Here is a 24,669-nt window from a genome sequence, read left to right as displayed (position 1 = left end):
TGATGCAGAGTGCAAATATCCCTCTGTGCATCTCGCATATATAGAAATGCATCCTTTAAATGCTCTATAGTCAATAAAATACTGTCCCTGTCAAGGGTATCAATATTTTTAGTCAGGGAATCCGACCAAGCCACCCCAGCTCTGCACATCCAGGCTGAGGCGATCGCTGGTCGCAGTATAACACCAGTATGTGTGTATATACTTTTTATTATATTTTCCAGCCTTGTCAGCTGGTCCTTGAGGACGGCCCTATCTATAGACGGTACCGCCACTTGTTTTGATAAGCGTGTGAGCGCCTTATCCACCCTAAGGGGTGTTTCCCAACGCGCCCTAACTTCTGGCGGGAAAGGGTATACCGCCCATAATTTTCTATCGGGGGGAACCCACGCATCATCACACACTTTATTTAATTTATCTGATTCAGGAAAAACTACGGTAGTTTTTTCACATCCCACATAATACCCTCTTTTGTGGTACTTGTAGTATCAGAAATATGAAACACCTCCTTCATTGCCTTTAACGTGTGGCCCTAATAAGGAATACGTTTGTTTATTCACCGTCGACACTGGATTCAGTGTCCCTGTCTGTGTCTGTGTCGACCGACTAAAGTAACGGGCGTTTTAAAACCCCTGACGGTGTTTTTGAGACGTCTGGACCGGTACTAATTGTTTGTCGGCCGTCTCATGTCGTCAACCGACCTTGCAGCGTGTTGACATTATCACGTAATTCCCTAAATAAGCCATCCATTCCGGTGTCGACTCCCTAGAGAGTGACATCACCATTACAGGCAATTGCTCCGCCTCCTCACCAACATCGTCCTCATACATGTCGACACACACGTACCGACACACAGCACACACACAGGGAATGCTCTGATAGAGGACAGGACCCACTAGCCCTTTGGAGAGACAGAGGGAGAGTTTGCCAGCACACACCAAAAACGCTATAATTATATAGGGACAACCTTATATAAGTGTTTTCCCTTATAGCATCTTTTTTATATATTTCTAACGCCAAATTAGTGCCCCCCCTCTCTGTTTTAACCCTGTTTCTGTAGTGCAGTGCAGGGGAGAGCCTGGGAGCCTTCCCTCCAGCCTTTCTGTGAGGGAAAATGGCGCTGTGTGCTGAGGAGATAGGCCCCGCCCCTTTTTCGGCGGCCTCGTCTCCCGCTCTTAACGGATTCTGGCAGGGGTTAAATATCTCCATATAGCCCCCGGAGGCTATATGTGAGGTATTTTTAGCCAAAAATAGGTTTTCATTGCCTCCCAGGGCGCCCCCCTCCCAGCGCCCTGCACCCTCAGTGACTGCCGTGTGAAGTGTGCTGAGAGGAAATGGCGCACAGCTGCAGTGCTGTGCGCTACCTTAAGAAGACTGAGGAGTCTTCTGCCGCCGATTCTGGACCTCTTCTTACTTCAGCATCTGCAAGGGGGCCGGCGGCAAGGCTCCGGTGACCATCCAGGCTGTACCTGTGATCGTCCCTCTGGAGCTGATGTCCAGTAGCCAAGAAGCCAATCCATCCTGCACGCAGGTGAGTTCACTTCTTCTCCCCTAAGTCCCTCGTTGCAGTGATCCTGTTGCCAGCAGGACTCACTGTAAAATAAAAAACCTAAGCTAAACTTTTCTAAGCAGCTCTTTAGGAGAGCCACCTAGATTGCACCCTTCTCGGCCGGGCACAAAAATCTAACTGGCTTGGAGGAGGGTCATAGGGGGAGGAGCCAGTGCACACCACCTGATCGGAAAGCTTTACTTTTGTGCCCTGTCTCCTGCGGAGCCGCTATTCCCCATGGTCCTTTCAGGAACCCCAGCATCCACTAGGACGATAGAGAAAAAGGGGACGCTGTCTGCCGTAATGGGAAAAAAGGGGACACTGTCTGCCGTAATGTGAAAAAAGGGATCTCTACCTGCCGTAATGTGTAATAGGAGGCTGTACCTGCCGTAATGTGTAAAAGGGGACTCTACCTGCCGTAATGTGTAAAAGGGAGCTCTGCCTGGAGTAATTTGTGTAAGTGGCGCTACTATGCGGCGTAATTTGACTAATGGAAGCCCTGGACAACAAAATTGCATTCATGTCCTCCTCCCAATCCCTTCCCAGTCCCAAACACTAATTTTTTTTTTTCTTCTATAAAAATGTACAATATATCACAAGTATGATGAGCAGGCAGGCAGCGGGCATTGGCTGCAGCGGCGGCATCGGACTGAGATGCAAATTAGTGACGGAGGGCTGGGTCAGTTGATGGTGGGCGAGTTTGTAAGCCATTGGCGGTGGCAGCAGGCATTGGCGCAGGGGCATTAGTGGGCATTGGCTCAGCGGCGGTAGGGGTCATTGGCAGGATTCGGCGGACATTATGGCTGTAGTGCCTCACCAGCCACTGACCTCACCACACGCCACTGGCACACATATTCTGCAGCGCTTTACAGAGAGAATATTTGGCCATTCACATCAGTCCCTGCCCCAATGGAGCTTACACTCTATATTCCCTATCACATGTACACACACACACACACACACACACACACACACTAGCATTAATTTTTGTTGGGATCCAATTAACCTACCAGTACATTTTTGGATTGTCGGAGGAAACCGGAGCACCTGGAGGAAACCCATGCAAGTACGGGGAGCATATACAAACTCCACACATTTAGGGCCATGGTGGAAATTGAACCCATGACCTCAGTGCTGTGAGGCAGTAATGCTAACCATTACACCATCCATACAGCCGCAACCATTAACCCTGGTAACTAGCATTACACACCCCTGGCAACGAGTATTACCCCTGGCAACGGGCATTACTCCTGGCAACGAGCATGACACTCATCCTAGGGCATGAAACCCCTGGCAATGAGCATGGATCCCAGAGCATGAAACCCCTGGCAACGAGTAAGACACCCAGCCCGTGAAACCTCTGGCAACGAGCATGACACCCAGTGTATGAAAACCCTGGCATCGAGTGTGACACCCAGCGTGTGAAACCCTTGACAATGAGCAGGTAATTTAAAAGTAATTATAAGCTGTACTCTAGGGCATAATGTATCACGGGCATTGCGGTGTGTGGCGTAATATGGTGTTGGAGGCATTATATGGTGCAAGGGGCTTTACTTTGTGGGGCTTCATATGGTTGAATTTATTTTTTGCCCTGTGGTGGCCGAGGTCTGTTGGTTGAGGGTCAAAAACTGTAGTATAAAATAGTCTTTTCCTGTGAGGCCATGCCCATTTTAGCGAGGCCAGACACCCTCACCAGGAGCACGTGTGCAAATTTGTGTTTTTTTTATATCTATTTGTTTGTCAATGAGGGGGGTGGGGGATTTTTAAATCTCGCACTGGGAGCCAAATTGACTAGAAACAGCCCTGGCTACGAAAACAAGATAAAAAAATGCACACTTATAAAGAAGGATGTACTGTATTTACAGCTACTCACTTTAGTTCTTGTTGCTGTTTCTGTAAATGTAAAGTTCAGTTTTGACACTGTATATAGGACCCTATTCAGTCTGAGTAGCAGTCTGACAAAATGCTGTGTCACCCCCCCTCCCCTCCCCTCCCCGCCCACCAAGTGCCGCTGCTGTCAATCAAATTGTGATTGCATCCGTCCGGGATACGATCATTGCGACCGCTGTTTGATTGCGATTTTTGTACTTTTGCATCCCTTACTGAATAGGAGCCAAAATCATTATGTCTACTCTATGCTAGATATAGGTAAGACTTAATAAAGCAAAGGTTTCAGAGAAAAAGAAAAACACTGAAATGATTGAATGCATATTGTGAGGAGATCAGGGTAGTGGTGCCCTCTCCTGGGGTAGATGGGCACTTCAAAACACACAGCACCTAGGAAAACAGCACACCAGTCCAGAGTTTATGTGCAATCTAGCAGTGGCTAGTTTTATTGTGCAGTACAAAAACAAAACATAAATCCTAGCTCATCTGGGCACTAAGTAAACATTATAGATGACCTCTCTCAAAGTAATAGGACCTAATCCCCCTACCACACACACATGCATATGCACAGTACTTACAGGCACTAAATGACAGAGGCTACTGCCTGTTTCCCCATTTAGTGAGACCCTGAGCCAAGCCCTTATACAGCTTATATCAGCCTCTTACTGGTGCAGGAACTCATTAGCCTGCTCTTAGGCTGAAGGCCTAAAAACCTGAAATGGGCTTTTTGGGCGGAGCCCTCCCTTCTCTCTCACAAACATACCCCCAGGACTCATTATCTGTCTTTTACGAAAAGTCCAAACTCTAATCAAGTCTGTTTAGCAAAACAGACATTTCCTGGGGGTTTAAAATACATAGACCAAACACCTGGGACAAACATATCTCCCATTTATCACTTTACCGTTTATTTACCTTAGATTAGACACCTGTTTTATTTTTTACAAATTATTGTAAGTAGCACTTGAAAGGAGAATGGAGCACTGAAGAGCAAGGAATTAAGGGGCTAATTCAGACCTGTTCGCTCGCTCTGTTTTTTTGTAGTCCTGCCCATAGGGGAGTGTATTTTCACTTTGCAAGTGTGCGAACGCATGTGTAGCAGAGCTGAACAAACAGATTTTGTGCAGTCTCTGTGCAGCCTAGGACTTACTCAGCCGTTGCGAACACTTCAGCCTGTCCGGGACCGGAATTGACGTCAGGAACCCTCCCTGAAAATGCTTGGACACACCTGCGTTTTTCAAAACACTCCCAGAAAACGGTCAGTCGATACCCACAAATGCTTTCTTCCTGTCAATCTCCTTATGAACGCCCGTGCGAATGGATCCCTCGCACAAACCCATCACTGAGCGGCGATCCGCTTTGTACCCGTGCGAAGCGCCTGCGCACTGTGGAGCATGCGCATGTGCAATTTAGACCTGAACACCCGCGAAAACGCAGCACAGCGATCAGGTCTAAATTAAGCCCTTAGGGGTACATTTACTAAGCAGTGATAAGAGCGGAGAAGTGAGCCAGTGGAGAAGTTGCCCCATCAACCAATCAACACTGAAGTAACATCTATAATTTGCATACTATAAAATTATACAGAGCTGCTGATTGGTTGATGGGGAAATATCTCCACTGGCTCACTTCTCCGCTGTTATCACTGCTTAGTAAATGTACCCCTTAGTGACAAGCTATGAAGGAGTTTTTTGTGTACTGTAATGCATTGAATACTAGAGATGAGCGCCTGAAATTTTTCGGGTTTTGTGTTTTGGTTTTGGGTTCGGTTCCGCGGCCGTGTTTTGGGTTCGACCGCGTTTTGGCAAAACCTCACCGAATTTTTTTTGTCGGATTCGGGTGTGTTTTGGATTCGGGTGTTTTTTTTAAAAAAACACTAAAAAACAGCTTAAATCATAGAATTTGGGGGTCATTTTGATCCCATATTATTATTAACCTCAAAAACCATAATTTCCACTCATTTTCAGTCTATTCTGAATACCTCACACCTCACAATATTATTTTTAGTCCTAAAATTTGCACCAAGGTCGCTGGATGACTAAGCTAAGCGACACTAGTGGCCGACACAAACACCTGGCCCATCTAGGAGTGGCACTGCAGTGTCACGCAGGATGTCCCTTCCAAAAAACCCTCCCCAATCAGCACATGACGCAAAGAAAAAAAGAGGCGCAATGAGGTAGCTGACTGTGTGAGTAAGATAAGCGACCCTAGTGGCCGACACAAACACCGGGCCCATTTAGGAGTGGCACTGCAGTGTCACGCAGGATGTCCCTTCCAAAAAACCCTCCCCAATCAGCACATGACGCAAAGAAAAAAAGAGGCGCAATGAGGTAGCTGACTGTGTGAGTAAGATTAGCGACCCTAGTGGCCGACACAAACACCGGGCCCATTTAGGAGTGGCACTGCAGTGTCACGCAGGATGTCCCTTCCAAAAAACCCTCCCCAATCAGCACATGACGCAAAGAAAAAAAGAGGCGCAATGAGGTAGCTGACTGTGTGAGTAAGATTAGCGACCCTAGTGGCCGACACAAACACCGGGCCCATTTAGGAGTGGCACTGCAGTGTCACGCAGGATGTCCCTTCCAAAAAACCCTCCCCAATCAGCACATGACGCAAAGAAAAAAAGAGGCGCAATGAGGTAGCTGACTGTGTGAGTAAGATTAGCGACCCTAGTGGCCGACACAAACACCGGGCCCATTTAGGAGTGGCACTGCAGTGTCACGCAGGATGTCCCTTCCAAAAAACCCTCCCCAATCAGCACATGACGCAAAGAAAAAAAGAGGCGCAATGAGGTAGCTGACTGTGTGAGTAAGATTAGCGACCCTAGTGGCCGACACAAACACCGGGCCCATTTAGGAGTGGCACTGTAGTGTCACGCAGGATGTCCCTTCCAAAAAACCCTCCCCAATCAGCACATGACGCAAAGAAAAAAAGAGGCGCAATGAGGTAGCTGACTGTGTGAGTAAGATTAGCGACCCTAGTGGCCGACACAAACACCGGGCCCATTTAGGAGTGGCACTGCAGTGTCACGCAGGATGTCCCTTCCAAAAAACCCTCCCCAATCAGCACATGACGCAAAGAAAAAAAGAGGCGCAATGAGGTAGCTGACTGTGTGAGTAAGATTAGCGACCCTAGTGGCCGACACAAACACCGGGCCCATTTAGGAGTGGCACTGCAGTGTCACGCAGGATGTCCCTTCCAAAAAACCCTCCCCAAACAGCACATGACGCAAAGAAAAATAAAAGAAAAAAAGAGGTGCAAGATGGAATTGTCCTTGGGCCCTCCCACCCACCCTTATGTTGTATAAACAAAACAGGACATGCACACTTTAACCAACCCATCATTTCAGTGACAGGGTCTGCCACACGACTGTGACTGATATGACGGGTTGGTTTGGACCCCCCCCAAAAAAGAAGCAATTAATCTCTCCTTGCACAAACTGGCTCTACAGAGGCAAGATGTCCACCTCATCATCACCCTCCGATATATCACCGTGTACATCCCCCTCCTCACAGATTATCAATTCGTCCCCACTGGAATCCACCATCTCAGCTCCCTGTGTACTTTGTGGAGGCAATTGCTGCTGGTCAATGTCTCCGCGGAGGAATTGATTATAATTCATTTTAATGAACATCATCTTCTCCACATTTTCTGGATGTAACCTCGTACGCCGATTGCTGACAAGGTGAGCGGCGGCACTAAACACTCTTTCGGAGTACACACTTGTGGGAGGGCAACTTAGGTAGAATAAAGCCAGTTTGTGCAATGGCCTCCAAATTGCCTCTTTTTCCTGCCAGTATAAGTATGGACTGTGTGACGTGCCTACTTGGATGCGGTCACTCATATAATCCTCCACCATTCTTTCAATGGTGAGAGAATCATATGCAGTGACAGTAGACGACATGTCCGTAATCGTTGTCAGGTCCTTCAGTCCGGACCAGATGTCAGCATCAGCAGTCGCTCCAGACTGCCCTGCATCACCGCCAGCGGGTGGGCTCGGAATTCTGAGCCTTTTCCTCGCACCCCCAGTTGCGGGAGAATGTGAAGGAGGAGATGTTGACAGGTCGCGTTCCGCTTGACTTGACAATTTTCTCACCAGCAGGTCTTTCAACCCCAGCAGACTTGTGTCTGCCGGAAAGAGAGATCCAAGGTAGGCTTTAAATCTAGGATCGAGCACGGTGGCCAAAATGTAGTGCTCTGATTTCAACAGATTGACCACCCGTGAATCCTTGTTAAGCGAATTAAGGGCTCCATCCACAAGTCCCACATGCCTAGCGGAATCGCTCCGTGTTAGCTCCTCCTTCAATGTCTCCAGCTTCTTCTGTAAAAGCCTGATGAGGGGAATGACCTGACTCAGGCTGGCAGTGTCTGAACTGACTTCACGTGTGGCAAGTTCAAAGGGCATCAGAACCTTGCACAACGTTGAAATCATTCTCCACTGCGCTTGAGACAGGTGCATTCCACCTCCTATATCGTGCTCAATTGTATAGGCTTGAATGGCCTTTTGCTGCTCCTCCAACCTCTGAAGCATATAGAGGGTTGAATTCCACCTCGTTACCACTTCTTGCTTCAGATGATGGCAGGGCAGGTTCAGTAGTTTTTGATGGTGCTCCAGTCTTCTGTACGTGGTGCCTGTACGCCGAAAGTGTCCCGCAATTTTTCTGGCCACCGACAGCATCTCTTGCACGCCCCTGTCGTTTTTTAAATAATTCTGCACCACCAAATTCAAGGTATGTGCAAAACATGGGACGTGCTGGAATTTGCCCATATTTAATGCACACACAATATTGCTGGCGTTGTCCGATGCCACAAATCCACAGGAGAGTCCAATTGGGGTAAGCCATTCCGCGATGATCTTCCTCAGTTGCCGTAAGAGGTTTTCAGCTGTGTGCGTATACTGGAAACCGGTGATACAAAGCGTAGCCTGCCTAGGAAAGAGTTGGCGTTTGCGAGATGCTGCTACTGGTGCCGCCGCTGCTGTTCTTGCGGCGGGAGTCCATACATCTACCCAGTGGGCTGTCACAGTCATATAGTCCTGACCCTGCCCTGCTCCACTTGTCCACATGTCCGTGGTTAAGTGGACATTGGGTACAACTGCATTTTTTAGGACACTGGTGAGTCTTTTTCTGACGTCCGTGTACATTCTCGGTATCGCCTGCCTAGAGAAGTGGAACCTAGATGGTATTTGGTAACGGGGGCACACTGCCTCAATAAATTGTCTAGTTCCCTGTGAACTAACGGCGGATACCGGACGCACGTCTAACACCAACATAGTTGTCAAGGCCTCAGTTATCCGCTTTGCAGCAGGATGACTGCTGTGATATTTCATCTTCCTCGCAAAGGACTGTTGAACAGTCAATTGCTTACTGGAAGTAGTACAAGTGGGCTTACGACTTCCCCTCTGGGATGACCATCGACTCCCAGCAGCAACAACAGCAGCGCCAGCAGCAGTAGGCGTTACACGCAAGGATGCATCGGAGGAATCCCAGGCAGGAGAGGACTCGTCAGAATTGCCAGTGACATTGCCTGCAGGACTATTGGCATTCCTGGGGAAGGAGGAAATTGACACTGAGGGAGTTGGTGGGGTGGTTTGCGTGAGCTTGGTTACAAGAGGAAGGGATTTACTGGTCAGTGGACTGCTTCCGCTGTCACCCAAAGTTTTTGAACTTGTCACTGACTTATTATGAATGCGCTGCAGGTGACGTATAAGGGAGGATGTTCCGAGGTGGTTAACGTCCTTACCCCTACTTATTACAGCTTGACAAAGGGAACACACGGCTTGACACCTGTCCGCATTTCTGTTGAAATAGTTCCACACCGAAGAGCTGATTTTTTTGGTATTTTCACCAGGCATGTCAACGGCCATATTCCTCCCACGGACAACAGGTGTCTCCCCGGGTGCCTGACTTAAACAAACCACCTCACCATCAGAATCCTCCTGGTCAATTTCCTCCCCAGCGCCAGCAACACCCATATCCTCCTCATCCTGGTGTACTTCAACACTGACATCTTCAATCTGACTATCAGGAACTGGACTGCGGGTGCTCCTTCCAACACTTGCAGGGGGCGTGCAAATGGTGGAAGGCGCATGCTCTTCACGTCCAGTGTTGGGAAGGTCAGGCATCGCAACCGACACAATTGGACTCTCCTTGTGGATTTGGGATTTCGAAGAACGCACAGTTCTTTGCGGTGCTACTGCTTTTGCCAGCTTGAGTCTTTTCATTTTTCTAGCGAGAGGCTGAGTGCCTCCATCCTCATGTGAAGCTGAACCACTAGCCATGAACATAGGCCAGGGCCTCAGCCGTTCCTTGCCACTCCGTGTGGTAAATGGCATATTGGCAAGTTTACGCTTCTCCTCCGACAATTTTATTTTAGGTTTTGGAGTCCTTTTTTTACTGATATTTGGTGTTTTGGATTTGACATGCTCTGTACTATGACATTGGGCATCGGCCTTGGCAGACGACGTTGCTGGCATTTCATCGTCTCGGCCATGACTAGTGGCAGCAGCTTCAGCACGAGGTGGAAGTGGATCTTGATCTTTCCCTAATTTTGGAACCTCAACATTTTTGTTCTCCATATTTTAATAGGCACAACTAAAAGGCACCTCAGGTAAACAATGGAGATGGATGGATACTAGTATACAATTATGGACGGACTGCCGAGTGCCGACACAGAGGTAGCTACAGCCGTGAACTACCGTACTGTGTCTGCTGCTAATATAGACTGGTTGATAAAGAGATGTCGTAGTATGTATGTATGAAGAAGAAAGAAAAAAAAAACACGGTTAGGTGGCATACAATTATGGACGGACTGCCGAGTGCCGACACAGAGGTAGCCACAGCCGTGAACTACCGTACTGTACTGTGTCTGCTGCTAATATAGACTGGTTGATAAAGAGATGTCGTAGTATGTATGTATGAAGAAGAAAGAAAAAAAAACCACGGGTAGGTGGTATACAATTATGGACGGACTGCCGAGTGCCGACACAGAGGTAGCCACAGCCGTGAACTACCGTACTGTACTGTGTCTGCTGCTAATATAGACTGGTTGATAAAGAGATGTAGTAGTATGTATGTATAAAGAAGAAAGAAAAAAAAACCACGGGTAGGTGGTATACAATTATGGACGGACTGCCGAGTGCCGACACAGAGGTAGCCACAGCCGTGAACTACCGTACTGTACTGTGTCTGCTGCTAATATAGACTGGTTGATAAAGAGATGTCGTAGTATGTATGTATGAAGAAGAAAGAAAAAAAAACCACGGTTAGGTGGTATACAATTATGGACGGACTGCCGAGTGCCGACACAGAGGTAGCCACAGCCGTGAACTACCGTACTGTACTGTGTCTGCTGCTAATATAGACTGGTTGATAAAGAGATGTCGTAGTATGTATGTATAAAGAAGAAAGAAAAAAAAACCACGGTTAGGTGGTATACAATTATGGACGGACTGCCGAGTGCCGACACAGAGGTAGCCACAGCCGTGAACTACCGTACTGTACTGTGTCTGCTGCTAATATAGACTGGTTGATAAAGAGATGTAGTAGTATGTATGTATGTATAAAGAAGAAAGAAAAAAAAACCACGGGTAGGTGGTATACAATTATGGATGGACTGCCGAGTGCCGACACAGAGGTAGCTACAGCCGTGAACTACCGTACTGTGTCTGCTGCGACTGGATGATAAATAATGATATAAAAAATATATATATATCACTACTGCAGCCGGACAGGTATATATATTATATAATGACGGACCTGCTGGACACTGTCTGTCAGCAGAATGAGTTTTTTATAGAATAAAAAAAAAAACACCACACAAGTGAAGTCACACGACGAGTGTTTAACTTTTTCAGGCAATCACAATATAGTATACTACTAACTATACTGGTGGTCAGTGTGGTCAGGTCACTGGTCAGTCACACTGGCAGTGGCACTCCTGCAGCAAAAGTGTGCACTGTTTAATTTTAATATAATATGTACTCCTGGCTCCTGCTATAACCTATAACTGGCACTGCAGTGCTCCCCAGTCTCCCCCACAATTATAAGCTGTGTGAGCTGAGCACAGTCAGATATATAATATATACATAGATGATGCAGGCATGCAGCACACTGGGCTGAGCAGTGCACACAGATATGGTATGTGACTGAGTCACTGTGTGTACCGTTTTTTTCAGGCAGAGAACGGATATATTAAATAAAACAACTGCACTGCTGGTGGTCACTGTGGTCAGTCACTAAACTCTGCACTCTCTTCTACAGTATCAGCCTCAGGTCAATCTCTCTCTCTCTCTCCTAATCTAAATGGAGAGGACGCCAGCCACGTCCTCTCCCTATCAATCTCAATGCACGTGTGAAAATGGCGGCGACGCGCGGCTCCTTATATAGAATCCGAGTCTCGCGAGAATCCGACAGCGTCATGATGACGTTCGGGCGCGCTCGGGTTAACCGAGCAAGGCGGGAAGATCCGAGTCGCTCGGACCCGTGAAAAAAAACATGAAGTTCTGGCGGGTTCGGATTCAGAGAAACCGAACCCGCTCATCTCTATTGAATACATCTTTGTTATGACAATTGCTTTCCATTATATTAAGTATTAGGTAACGTGGAAGGTTTTATTTGTTTGAAGAAAAACAGATCTGTGCCAAAATCAGAGATCCATGCTTCAATGTCTGGCTATACTGATAGGCGTGTGCACATTTTCTCCATAAATGTCTGGGTGTCAGTGATTAAATGAACACAGTTATTAATGAAGATTTGCTTTACCATTACAAATAGAATGGTATCATTATTTCACAGGTTTCCTCTCTACACAATAAGCTAGAAATATTACATATTAATAAAGAGATCAGCTATAGAAATAGCAATCTGTCACGTCTCCGGCACCTGTAAGGTGGCTGTTATTCTGTCACAGTTTGTCTTTATAATTAGACACCTATGCTTGAAATATTACTGCACTTACCTACAGATATAGTCCACACAGCAATTATTTTGGTGAAAGCCTTGGTTCTTGAGTTGAAGCGGCTGTGATGGATAGGATTTCGTATTGCAATATACCGATCAAGAGAAATTGCACAGAGGTGCATGATAGAAGCAGTGGAGAACAGTACATCCAAATATATCCACACAGGACAAAGTTTCCTATGTAAAGGCCATTCATAATCTAGGAAACAAAAATAATATTTATAAGTGATTATAATGCGTTTTTGCAGCTTATAATAGTTTTTTTTATTTTAAAGGCAGAATTGCCTGGAAATTGAATAAAAAAAGAAAGAGCACACATTGTAAATTATAATTATTATGATAAAGATAACTAATAATAATAATAATAATTATTATTATTATAATTATTATTATTATTATTATTATGTAACTAGCTGATGTGCCCAGTTTCAACTGGGCAAAGGTTTTCATTTTACCCCTCTTCAACCTCTTCGACGTAAAAAAACAAAATCCCTGCTTTGTGGTGGTTGCAAATATCTGTCACAGTTTCCAGGCCACTCAACAGGTCACATTTTCCAGGTCACCCAGCAGGTCACATTTTCCAGGTCACGCGGCATTTTCAAAGAGCACAATGGTGATGCATTGTAAATGGCAGGCAGACGTTTTGCCACATAACTCCAAAACAAAGCAACCAATTAAAATGTCAATATAAGTCTGCACATCCACAGACCAAGAGCTTTCATTTGGTATATGATGTGCCCTGCTCAGTCAATAGAATCATAGAATTAAGTAACTCACAAAAGTCGTCCCTCTGTTATTAATATATACAGCAGATAACATTGACATATAATTGTGAAGAAAATTTGACATCTATAAAGCAAGGTGAAGCTGCCGTGCCATGTCTAAGGATGTCTTATTCTAGTATGGGGGGGGGGGGGGGGTTGGACTGCACACCCCAATTCTATAATAAGATGTGGTACCATGCTAAGACTTGTACAGCAGTGCCACACAGAAAAAAGAGAGAAAATGCAGGTGCACACTCTTAACACTAAGGGGGTCAATCCAAGTTGATCTCTCGCTAGCTGTTTTTAGCAGCCATGCGAATGCATAGTCGCTGCCCACAGGTGAGTATATTTTAGCCTTGCAAGTGTGCGATCGCATGTGCAGTCAAGCTGTGCAAAAACATTTTGTGCAGTTCTGAGTAGCTCCTGGGTAAGTTAGCTCTCTATCTGGATGTGTTTTAGTAATAGCCTTTATCATGAGGCCTACTGTGACAAATTACATGGCCCTATGTGGGCACTGCTATTATGTAGTGTTAGGACTGCTGACATCGGAGAAGCCTTGAAGTGGCAAAGCAGCTTAAACATGTGTTTGCAAAAATGTGTAAACTAATTCTCTGAATTTCTATTACCAGATAGGTTCAGGTATGGTTACAGGTAATTTTTAGTGTGCTGAAGGGAAATGTAGGGGTGGGATTTGCAACCCCCCCTCTCTGTCTGTTTGTCTGTGACCCCTCCCCCTTTTCAGCACCTGATACATAATTATCTCCAGGAATGACTGAGCAACTACTATTGTTTGTCTGCTAGCTCTGAACTTACTCAGCCCTTGCGATCACTTCAGCCTGTCTGGTCCTGGAATTGACGTCAGACACCCGCCCTGCAAACGCTTGGACATGCCTGCATTTTTCCAAACACTCCCAGAAAACGGTCAGTTGACACCCATAAACGCCTTCTTCCTGTCAATGATCGCCCGTGCGAATGGATTCTTCGTAAAACCCTTTGCACAGCAACGATCTGCTTTGTACCCATGCGACGTGCATGTGCATTGCGGTGCATACGCATGCACAGATCTGACCTGATCACAGCGCAGTGAAAAAACCTAGCATGCGATCAAGTCGGAATGACCCCCTAAGAGCACTGGCAAGCAGAACAAGTATAATAAACTCGGCAGTTTAATATGGAGTAAAATTGAGGTTCTTAGCATCATTTTTGGACAAAAAAATAAGGGCCCACTTTTAACGGCCAAATGACCTCATCTGGTGGGTCCCTAAGATTCCTAAGGTTCAAGTCCAGAGTATGGGGACCCCGTGGGCCAGCAAAACGCAACCACCCCAAGACGTCACACTAGTGAGAAGCAGCAGTTTAAGTGTTAAAAGGTGTTACAAATAAGAAGTAGCATCTCAGTAGTAAAAGTGTTACAGAGGTGAGAAGTAGTAATTAGGGTGTAAAAAGTGTTAGGTGCTAAAGCAGATTAGGTACAAAAAAGCGTTAGATTAAGTGTTACAATAATGATGCCCTGAGGCAGCCTTGCCACACCAACCAGGAGGACCCATGTCTACGACACTGCAAAGTGTACCATACATCACCTTTAGTTTATATTCTCCTGGTTATTAAATAACTGTAATCTACAAATTGGGGGAAGTATAAAGAGTTAAGAACATACATTTGGCATGTATAAAGAAAGGTGGAGCTGTCATGCAATGTTAAGGATGTCTGATTATTACAGTATAATAACTTAAGACACTGCAATGTGTACCATTCTTTGCCTTTAGTTTATAGTCTCCTGGTTATTAAATAACTGTAATCTACAAATTGGGGGAAGTATAAAGAGTAAAGAACATACATATAACTCACTGCTTTCTCCAAGAAATGCCTAAAATATTTACTGCTCTTCTACATAAAATCTGAAGACTGTTTAAAAAATATATCTTGTCAAAATGTAATTATGCAACATAGTCTAACGGCAAGCTACAGTGTAATAATGCTGAGCTGACACTTTATTTCATGCCAGGATCTCACCTAGATAGACACTATTAACAGCAACTTCACATTTGCAATTACAATCGTTATCTGACACATGGTTTTGTGCATTATTTTCCATATGATTGTATTGATAAGTATTATAACTATGTATTATCATTCTTAGCTATTCACATATATATTAACCTAATTTGTCTTATATGATTTTTTTTAAATGTATTTTGATATTATATATGACAGGATAGAATGCTTCATTTAACACAGCTACACCAGCTTTAGTGCTCTGTGTGCACCTAGAACTATGCCATACAGAGCAATTAGAGCAATACAAATGTCTGCTTATTGGGGTGGCATTGCATCTATCCTTCAAGGGTACAAAGTTAGGGCAAAACCCTGATGCCTACTTACATATCTACTTCTCCACCCTCATGCAATTAAATATTTCCTTATATAATAATAATAATAATAATAATAATAATTTTATTTATATAGCGCTCTTTCTCCAACAGGACTTAAGGTCCTTATTTATTCCAATTAACTTCTTACTTGGCCTTCATTCATTCCTTCAAGGCTTCAGATTGTTTTCAAAACATACGTACTGCTGATCAGTCAATATCATATGGAATACGTAATACATAAGTAACACATTTATCTAGTATGTCAAATAAATCAAATTTGTTTATCATTTGAAATGAAAACCTTTATATCACAATACAAAACTTTTCTTTGTTAAAGTTCAACAGATAGGACTTGTCAGACTTTGTGATAGATACAAAGATACTGTACTGGTCTAGCATACATCTACTGTATTATTTACAACCCCTCAACGTGCATACTCTGAGCAGGTGGTCGTCACCATCTGTGGCAGCCACACTTGGATAGAAGCATATTTAGTCGAAGGTTGAGCACTAAATTACTAAATAATGTGCATCACACCCACAATCCACTAACACAGCTGATAAAGCTAAATATTTATCTTATATAAAACCCTTTATGAGGTCTAAGAACACTGTACGCTATTTACGTATGGAGTACTGTAAGGGTACGCTAGTTGCGTAACAATCGCTTAGCCGTGGTCGAGACGCTCAAGCGTCACGTTCGCTCACGGCCAAGAGATCACAGGCAGGCACGCTATTGGCTGCTGACTAACGTAATGATTCGCTATAGCGTAGCGGACGCTCGGGACCACGAGGAGATCACCAGCGGCGCTGACGCTCACAATGTTAAACCTTTATATCTAAACCATAGACAATGTAATATGCTGTAATACCTTAGTGTAGAGATAGGGTGTAGATGCAACACAGTGTAACCTTGTTAATTTAAAAGCTGTTTGAGCGTCACCGACGCTCTGAGAATACTTAGCACTATAAGAAATACACAGATACCGTGCTTAGGGTCCAACGCCTAATATATATATATTATGAATGTTATACTTGCAAAAGAATTAATACAATACAAGTCATACACTACAATATAACATAGACTACCTAACCAGATAACTACACATGAAATACAATACAATACTATTACGTTTAAGGGATTACGAGAGAAAGAGGAGAAGAGAGAGAGAGAGAGAGATATGGCCCATAACAACAAGGAAAGACAATATGATTGCGGAGAAAACTTACGCACAAAGGAAACGATCGCATGCGCCTCTGGACATCCAGCTCCCGATTTTCAGCAATGATAACCGTTGAAGAGTGAGCGCTGGATGTGATCGGCCTGTCTATTTATGCCCCACACACACACAATACAATTCAATGGTCCCTACAATCTCATTGTTCATTGGACACAGGAATTCCTCCTCGCATTATAACAAAAGGTCATAGGTTGATTCATACAGGTGGGCTGTGACTATTTCCAACAGCTCAGGTGGGAGGGAAACTGGGTTTCCCGCCGCATGGATAATTAAGTGCAAATAATAGTAAATGGACATAAACTTCTTATGTCCATAATTATTCGCACGAGCGATTAATCCGCTTCAAACCAACACCGGAATATTGCTAATTAAATACTCTTCCGATGGATACTAAACACCACTGTATTACTCCTGTCTGACCCTTCGTATCAAACAAAGGGGGATTTCTCTGTTCATGAACATTCTACATTAACCAAACTTTCAGAATCTATCAAAGGGACCATGATCTACAAAATACATTATATAGTGAAAATATGTAACGATTGAGTCGCACGCTACGAACACATGAACTCCACCGTAAATGCACATACCGCGCGCCCGCGGGTGCCCGCAACAGCGAGTATGCGCACGCACGGGAGAGCGCACGCATGCGCAGCGCAGACCTGTGTGAGGTGCAAATATGGCAGTGTGCATAGAGATATTTTTCTGACTTTGACAGTCCACCCTTTGGCAGTCAACAATAACTGCCACTTCCTAAAACATTTCAAAAAGAGAAAAATATATGTCAGGGGTTAATACATTTACATGGTTGGGTAGGGGAGGAGAGGAGAAGGTAGGAAAAGGGTATGACCTAGTGAGATAGCAGAAGCATGTGTGTATGAATCCGTGTTTGGGGGTCATGTATCATCGTGCCGTACGTGTTTTAAATCAAGCTTCGAGGTATTGCGAAGTATACATTTGAATTCCTTCTTATCCCGTGGTACGGGTCTGTGGATGGGCTGTCAAACTTTACCGAGCTCTTTTCGGCTGTGGTTGTAACAAAATGGGGAGCACATTTTAGTTGATGATACATGAATGGGGGAATATGTGATTGCTGATATCTGTGCCTGTATTCCCTATACTATGTGTGTAATTACCTGAAGGTTGTAGAGATGAAGAAAAGACATAATTACGGTAAATGCAGTGGTATTCTATGTCAGGTAAATGAACATTTGTCGGTTGAAGTCTTGTTCGGTGTCTGTTGAATGCAGTCTTCTTTGTGATTTTGCCCATAAGGTGCGAGCAAAAGCTTTGTCAATGTCCATAGATTTACAAAAGTGTTGGGCTAGCGTAATTTTAAAATTTCTAGGGAAACTGGGGATCTATGGCAAAGTTCATCAAAAATCTGTGTATCAGGTTGTCAAAACTTCTTCTTTAATCCATCCGTTGTCTGTATATCGGCTCATCAAATTCCTCGTCCAAGTGGGTCTTTTTACCTTGGAGAAAAACGGAAAAACAGGTGAAAGAAACGGACCGTAGAAATCGCATTTTCATTACATCATTGTTTCTACCGTCGGGTCATGAATCAAATCCATGGGAATTACAGTTTCCTCACTCCTTAAACTCATCACCCTGGTACTTCGTTTGCACTTCGTTAAAGCCTGACCGCATCTAAATATCAAGCCAATCGTTATGATAACACCTAAGATACATAGGAGAAACTTCCCTACATCCATTATGATTCCTTGAGCCCATTCTCCTAAACCGGAGAACCAATTTCGCGGGTTCAACCATGACACCCAACCAGTCAGCTCATTACTCACAGCAGCAAGGGTGAGATTGTGTCTCCTGCGAAATTCCCACTTCAGTTGGAGAATATCGTCCATCTTTTGGTCTATGACCACGACCGGGTCCTCGGTACTATTTGTAATATATGTGCAACATTTCACGCCGTACTGCGTTGCCAGTGTGACACAATATCCACCTGTTACTGCCGTGAGATAATTGAGAATCATTCTATGCTGAACTAGTTCTGTTTTATAAGCTTGAAGTTCTCTTCCAGTATACCTAAACGTGTCATCATACATTTCTGTGATATTGTCTAACAAATTTGCGAGCGCAGATATGTATTTATAATTCAACACTCCTCTGGCGGTGCGAATGAAATCTAACGCGATTAGAACCTGAATCCCGGTGGATTCGTGGATCATGTCAGAGGCCGGATGCTCTGTTCTTTCTATCAGGTGCCGTTTAACTACGTGCTCGTAATGGGTGTGAGTATAAGGAGCTTGGGCAACACGGTGTATATCTTTCATTTTGGCATGTGATACAGTCATTACTTCAGGCAGTACTTTTCCAATATAACACAATCCTTCAGAGTTTGGGGCAAGCCACTTATACGCCTTCCTCCCGCATATGAAATATGCATCATCGGGGAGAACATATGGGACGGAGTAGGACATAACCATATTACACATCTTCCATGTGAAATCTCCTAACCCTAATTCTCCCATCTGTCCAGTACACGTATCAGTTTGTACGATATGTGCACAGTATCCTGGTGATACCTCTCCAACTCTCGTAATCCTACTTCCTAGGGTATACCTATATCGTAAATATTTTCCACTACCAGCTATGTGGCGTATAAGCTCTGTATCTGTCGGCATTCTATCTGCTCTATATGAAAAGGTCATGGTTTGGTTACTCCATGACACTTCCCAATTTCCCGGCTTTCGGGGATTGGAAATGTTAAAACATATGAGAGATCTATCCACATGATATTGGTGGAGCTTCAAACTAGGAGGACTGGAGATATTAAACCTCCTGTCCACCGGCCTCCCACCACTTAGCTCAAGTACCTCCCCTATCGTTAAAGGAAATGGTACTAGTCCTGATTTGCTATGACCTTGAGGTACTTGAGAGCATACCCAACAATCTGTTTGATTTAACACACTACCCAGTGATAGTCACTCAAGGGATGCCGGTCCATGTGGATATTAAAACTGGATTGGCATTTCTTGATGCACCCATCCTCAACTACATTGTCACAGAGCCTACAGATACAGTTTTCTTTTCAGCTAACAATGTTTACAAATAACATGGCTGCTAGATCGTTTCCGGTACTCGCCTTTTGCTTGGTGGTTGTGTTGCTATTGGAAATTTACACCTCCGTCTCAGTCATCGGAACCTTTCTGGATCCTTTCTCGACCTCACTGGTACTCTCGCCGGAACAGACTGCTCTGGTCAACATCATGGTCAACAGGAAAATCCATATCACAGTCTCTTGGGGCAAGTCCATCTTACAGGAGGAGAAAAGAAGAAATTTGTAATGGGGGTACAGGAAAACAGTTTGAGGGGGAGAGAAACTTGTTACGATAATTAAGTTCTCTAGTCTTGTTGTTCTTCTTGTTCTGCTGTCATCTCAAAGGTGCTGTCTCTCAGTCTTCCAAATGAACATTCCGGTGATGCAATATTCCCTCCAAACCAGCGATCTTTCTGTAAGGAGCAAAAAATCTTGCATTACCATTTGCCTAACTGAGGTGTGACATACCATCTTTAAAACATGAAAACATGAGAAAGAAGAGCGAAAACAAAAAAAACAAGAGAGAGAACAATTCATATATGTATATATCACATAAATCAACAGAGAACAACAACAGGGAAAAAAAAAACATTTTTCAAACATAAACGTTTTCTAAAACATTGTCAGATCATCAGGCTGTCATATCTACATGTCCAATGGTTTCCTTGCGCAGTCCCTCCCCCCAGCACTTCCATATTCCACTGTCTGTATCTGGCCAGAATACATTGATGCGGATAGGTCATGCTGGGGTTTGGTAGACTTCTGCAAAGACCAAGTATATATGCAATGTTTGAATCCTACCAATAATCGTCAGAGATGGGGAGAGAGAAAAAGAAACATTTCACAAATACATTTACAACGTTTCACCCGGTCATTCCTGTGTCTTCAGGGAATGACCTCCCAATTTATTAACTATAACCTCAGGCTTACCATCAGTCCTAATGATCACCTTTCCTGATTGCACATTATGGGTGTGGCTCAAATTTTTTTTTTCTATATTATCCCTGTTTATAATTGTGTGTGTTATAATTTTGCTCATATCTTTGTCTAGGGGGTCTGACTTTATGTGGGTTATTACAGTTGCTGGCATAATGCCCTTCTCTTCTACAATGATAACAAATCCTTGGTTTCCTCCAAGTGTCAATGACCTGAGGTCTTGGTTGATTTGATGTCTCCTCAAACGCTCGGATGCTCATCGCCATCAACCGTTCTCCCTGCGCTTCCCTGGTTCTTTGGATATTGCGGTCATGCTCGATAGCGGACTCTCTTAATGCAGCCACCGAGATGCCTCTCCAGTGAGGTATGGAGGTTTGTACCCTGATTTTTAGTGTGTCTTTTAAGCTGTCCATTAATACAGACACAGCTACCTCTCTGTGGTGTACGTTAGTTTCAATGTCATCTATACCAGTGTACCTAGCCATATCCTGCAGAGCCCGGTGAAAATACTCTGATGCGGATTCACCTTCTTTTTGTTTTATTGTAAAGATTTTATTCCACTTTACTACTGTAGGAAAATATTCTTTCAACTGTAGATTGATTCTTTTTACATTATCTTGGTTATACTTGTCTGTTAGTGGTACTTCCTCATCTAGCTTACAATCAGCGATAAATTTCAATGAATCAACATCGGGGGGTAAACATGCCCTCAAAACTGTCCTCCAATCTTTGTTATTTGGCTCTGCAGTGTTTCCTAGCACTCTTATGTATTTTTGACAAGCAACTAAGTCTTTCCTGGGATCAGGAAATTCAGACAGAATTGTTCTTAATTCTGTTCGGGAAAAGGGGCAGTACATGGCGATGTTCCTGACAGGAGTGACTCCTGAAGAGTCAGTTTTCCCATTTGGTACTGCAATTACCCTGACAGGATTAAGTCCAGTAACGTCATTCTGAATTGATTCCACGATATGAGGTACATTTGTTTGTGCGTGATGTATAATACCATACGTACCTGTGGACACGACCTCACCTGACCCTCCGTTAGGGGGTTTGATTACAGTCTTTACCGATTTGGTCGCGTCCACCTGGATGTCTTGTGTGATGGCTGCTGGAAAAGGCTCCGACATTGTGCTGGGCTCACTTTCTTGTTGGTGTTCCTGAGGAAAGTTTAACAAGGGGTGCGACTTGCATGGGTTAATAGTTGTACATTTAACACTTTCATTTTTATAAACCTTATTACGTTTGTTACATTCATTCTTAATATAGTTACTAAGTGCACTTTTATCGCACCCCATTGTGCCTTTCTCCGCAACCATAATCCTCTCCATTGCCATGTCTCTCCTCTCAAGATGAAAGTTAGGTATGTAAGTTACATTTCTTTGCATTTCACTTTCCTGTTGCCATAACTGTAAACAATCATAATGTCTGATCCGTTGCTTCCAGGATTTTATGAGACAGATCCTCTGCCTTAAATTATGCAATACCTCTAAGTCAAAACTACCTATCCCAGGAAATGGTGCTTTATCCCCCGCAGTCATTCGTGTCCATTAATCACAAAAGGTCTCAGTGTGGGGACCATACCTCCTCCACATTACTAACCGAGCAGACCCTCGGGGTCTGCAAGCCTCTGCAGTCTGAACCCTGACTGCTGAACGTCCCTGTGTTGTGCACTTGGCTTCCATTGTGGACCTCTTTTAACACAGAAAAAAACTTCCAAAAATGCACCAAACACAGTCTACGGTGAAAATCCTTAAAGCTCTTCCACTGAACTTCTTCTGCTCCGAGTATCTCCGGTCCGCCTTCTAGCAGACACGTGTAACCGTTGCAGGCCCTATCTCTAGAGATTTTCCTGTGACCAGTGAAAATTCCCTTCTTTACACAAATCACGCTTGCATGTGCTCCCTACAACACGTATGAGGGCTATATACTACCTCATATCACGTTGCGTTATTGGTCACACATACAACCATGCGGTCCAATCGTACCACTTATAGACACTTATTGCCCATAAATGGTAGGATCATTGGAGTCTCCCTACTGTGCTCCAAAACAGCCAAAGCGTAATACAACGAAAACTTTATCACACTCTGTTGCACGTTTTCACTCAGACCGTGCTCATAAAACTTTATCACACTCTGTTGCACGTTTTCACTCAGACCGTGCTCATCACGTTCCACCAAAGATCACCCAGATCACTCAGTTCACAAAGCGGGATTCAATACACTCATACCGTTTTCAACCCACTATCATTCTTATAGTTTTCTGATCAGAAAAATCATTTCCCGTAGTCTGATAGCTGTCCCCAGAGGCATTACAGTAAAGTAAGGTATTTAAACTAAGTTTTGGAAAAACTAAAATCAATTTGTGCTATTATCACGTGGCTATGCTATACCGCCCCCACTAAAACAATGCTATTGTGCGATTTGCGTTTCGGTGGGCGTACCCAGACGCTCCGTTGCGTAATATACGCTGCGTGCGTCGGCCTTTGTGTTGCGTTCACGAGTCTCAGCCTTTTGTTAGAGACACGTGTACGCTGGCCATACAAAAATACAATTAGCACGTTTATCAATGTAGATGATCTTTAACTGTAATCATCTACCAAGCACCACACAGGTCTTTCCTTGTATCTCAGGCGAAGCTGTGCGTGTGTTTTACAAATTACCCCTTAATGTATCGTTTTTACTTTTTAACTACCAATAGCAACAAATCTTTCTCAGCACGTTTTCAATTGTGAAATGGCAAACAGGAGAGTGACATGAAAATACACGAAAAAGAAATGCAGCTATATGCGTGTGTACGCAAAACAGAAATAAAAGTTTTAAAAGATACTAGCGTTTTGTTCTTACCTCCGGTTCCCGGATTCCTTCAGCACCCTTTACTAAGCGAAGCAGACGCTTATCCCGTCAGCACGGCGAAGAATATGATCTCCCGCCCTTTGCTGATGGATAATGTCTGCTGAAATTACCTAGCAGAGATATGTGAAGGACAGGACGAGCAGCCAATTGATAAAGCTAAATATTTATCTTATATAAAACCCTTTATGAGGTCTAAGAACACTGTACGCTATTTACGTATGGAGTACCGTAAGGGTACGCTAGTTGCGTAACAATCGCTTAGCCGTGGTCAAGACGCTCAAGCGTCACGTTCGCTCACGGCCAAGAGATCACAGGCAGGCACGCTATTGGCTGCTGACTAACGTAATGATTCGCTATAGCGTAGCGGACGCTCGGGACCACGAGGAGATCACCAGCGGCGCTGACGCTCACAATGTTAAACCTTTATATCTAAACCATAGACAATGTAATATGCTGTAAAACCTTAGTGTAGAGATAGGGTGTAGATGCAACACAGTGTAACCTTGTTAATTTAAAAGCTGTTTGAGCGTCACCGACGCTCTGAGAATACTTAGCACTATAAGAAATACACAGATACCGTGCTTAGGGTCCAACGCCTAATATATATATATTATGAATGTTATACTTGCAAAAGAATTAATACAATACAAGTCATACACTACAATATAACATAGACTACCTAACCAGATAACTACACATGAAATACAATACAATACTACTACGTTTAAGGGATTACGAGAGAAAGAGGAGAGAGAGAGAGAGAGAGAGAGAGAGAGAGAGAGAGAGAGAGAGAGAGAGAGAGAGAGAGAGAGAGAGAGAGAGAGAGAGAGAGAGAGAGAGAGAGAGAGAGATATGGCCCATAACAACAAGGAAAGACAATATGATTGCGGAGAAAACTTACGCACAAAGGAAACGATCGCATGCGCCTCTGGACATCCAGCTCCCGATTTTCAGCAATGATAACCGTTGAAGAGTGAGCGCTGGATGTGATCGGCCTGTCTATTTATGCCCCACACACACAATACAATTCAATGGTCCCTACAATCTCATTGT

The 24,669-nt window shown here is 44.1% G+C and overlaps 1 protein-coding gene across 1 annotated transcript in view; it reads right to left on the bottom strand.

The window, feature by feature from the left end:
• HTR2A (5-hydroxytryptamine receptor 2A) overlaps window positions 1–24,669 on the bottom strand; it is a 170,627-nt gene that overhangs the window by 80,383 nt on the left and 65,575 nt on the right. Inside the window, exon 3 of the mRNA XM_063952802.1 lies at window positions 12,386–12,586. Within this exon, the coding sequence (XP_063808872.1) occupies window positions 12,386–12,586 (201 nt within the window). The remainder of the gene's footprint in view (window positions 1–12,385; window positions 12,587–24,669) is intronic.

Source organism: Pseudophryne corroboree, chromosome 2, assembly GCF_028390025.1.
Source record: "Pseudophryne corroboree isolate aPseCor3 chromosome 2, aPseCor3.hap2, whole genome shotgun sequence".
Taxonomy (NCBI): Eukaryota; Metazoa; Chordata; class Amphibia; order Anura; family Myobatrachidae; genus Pseudophryne; species Pseudophryne corroboree.
Note: the sequence above shows the minus strand (reverse complement) of the source record. Positions and strands in the feature narration are given on the sequence as shown.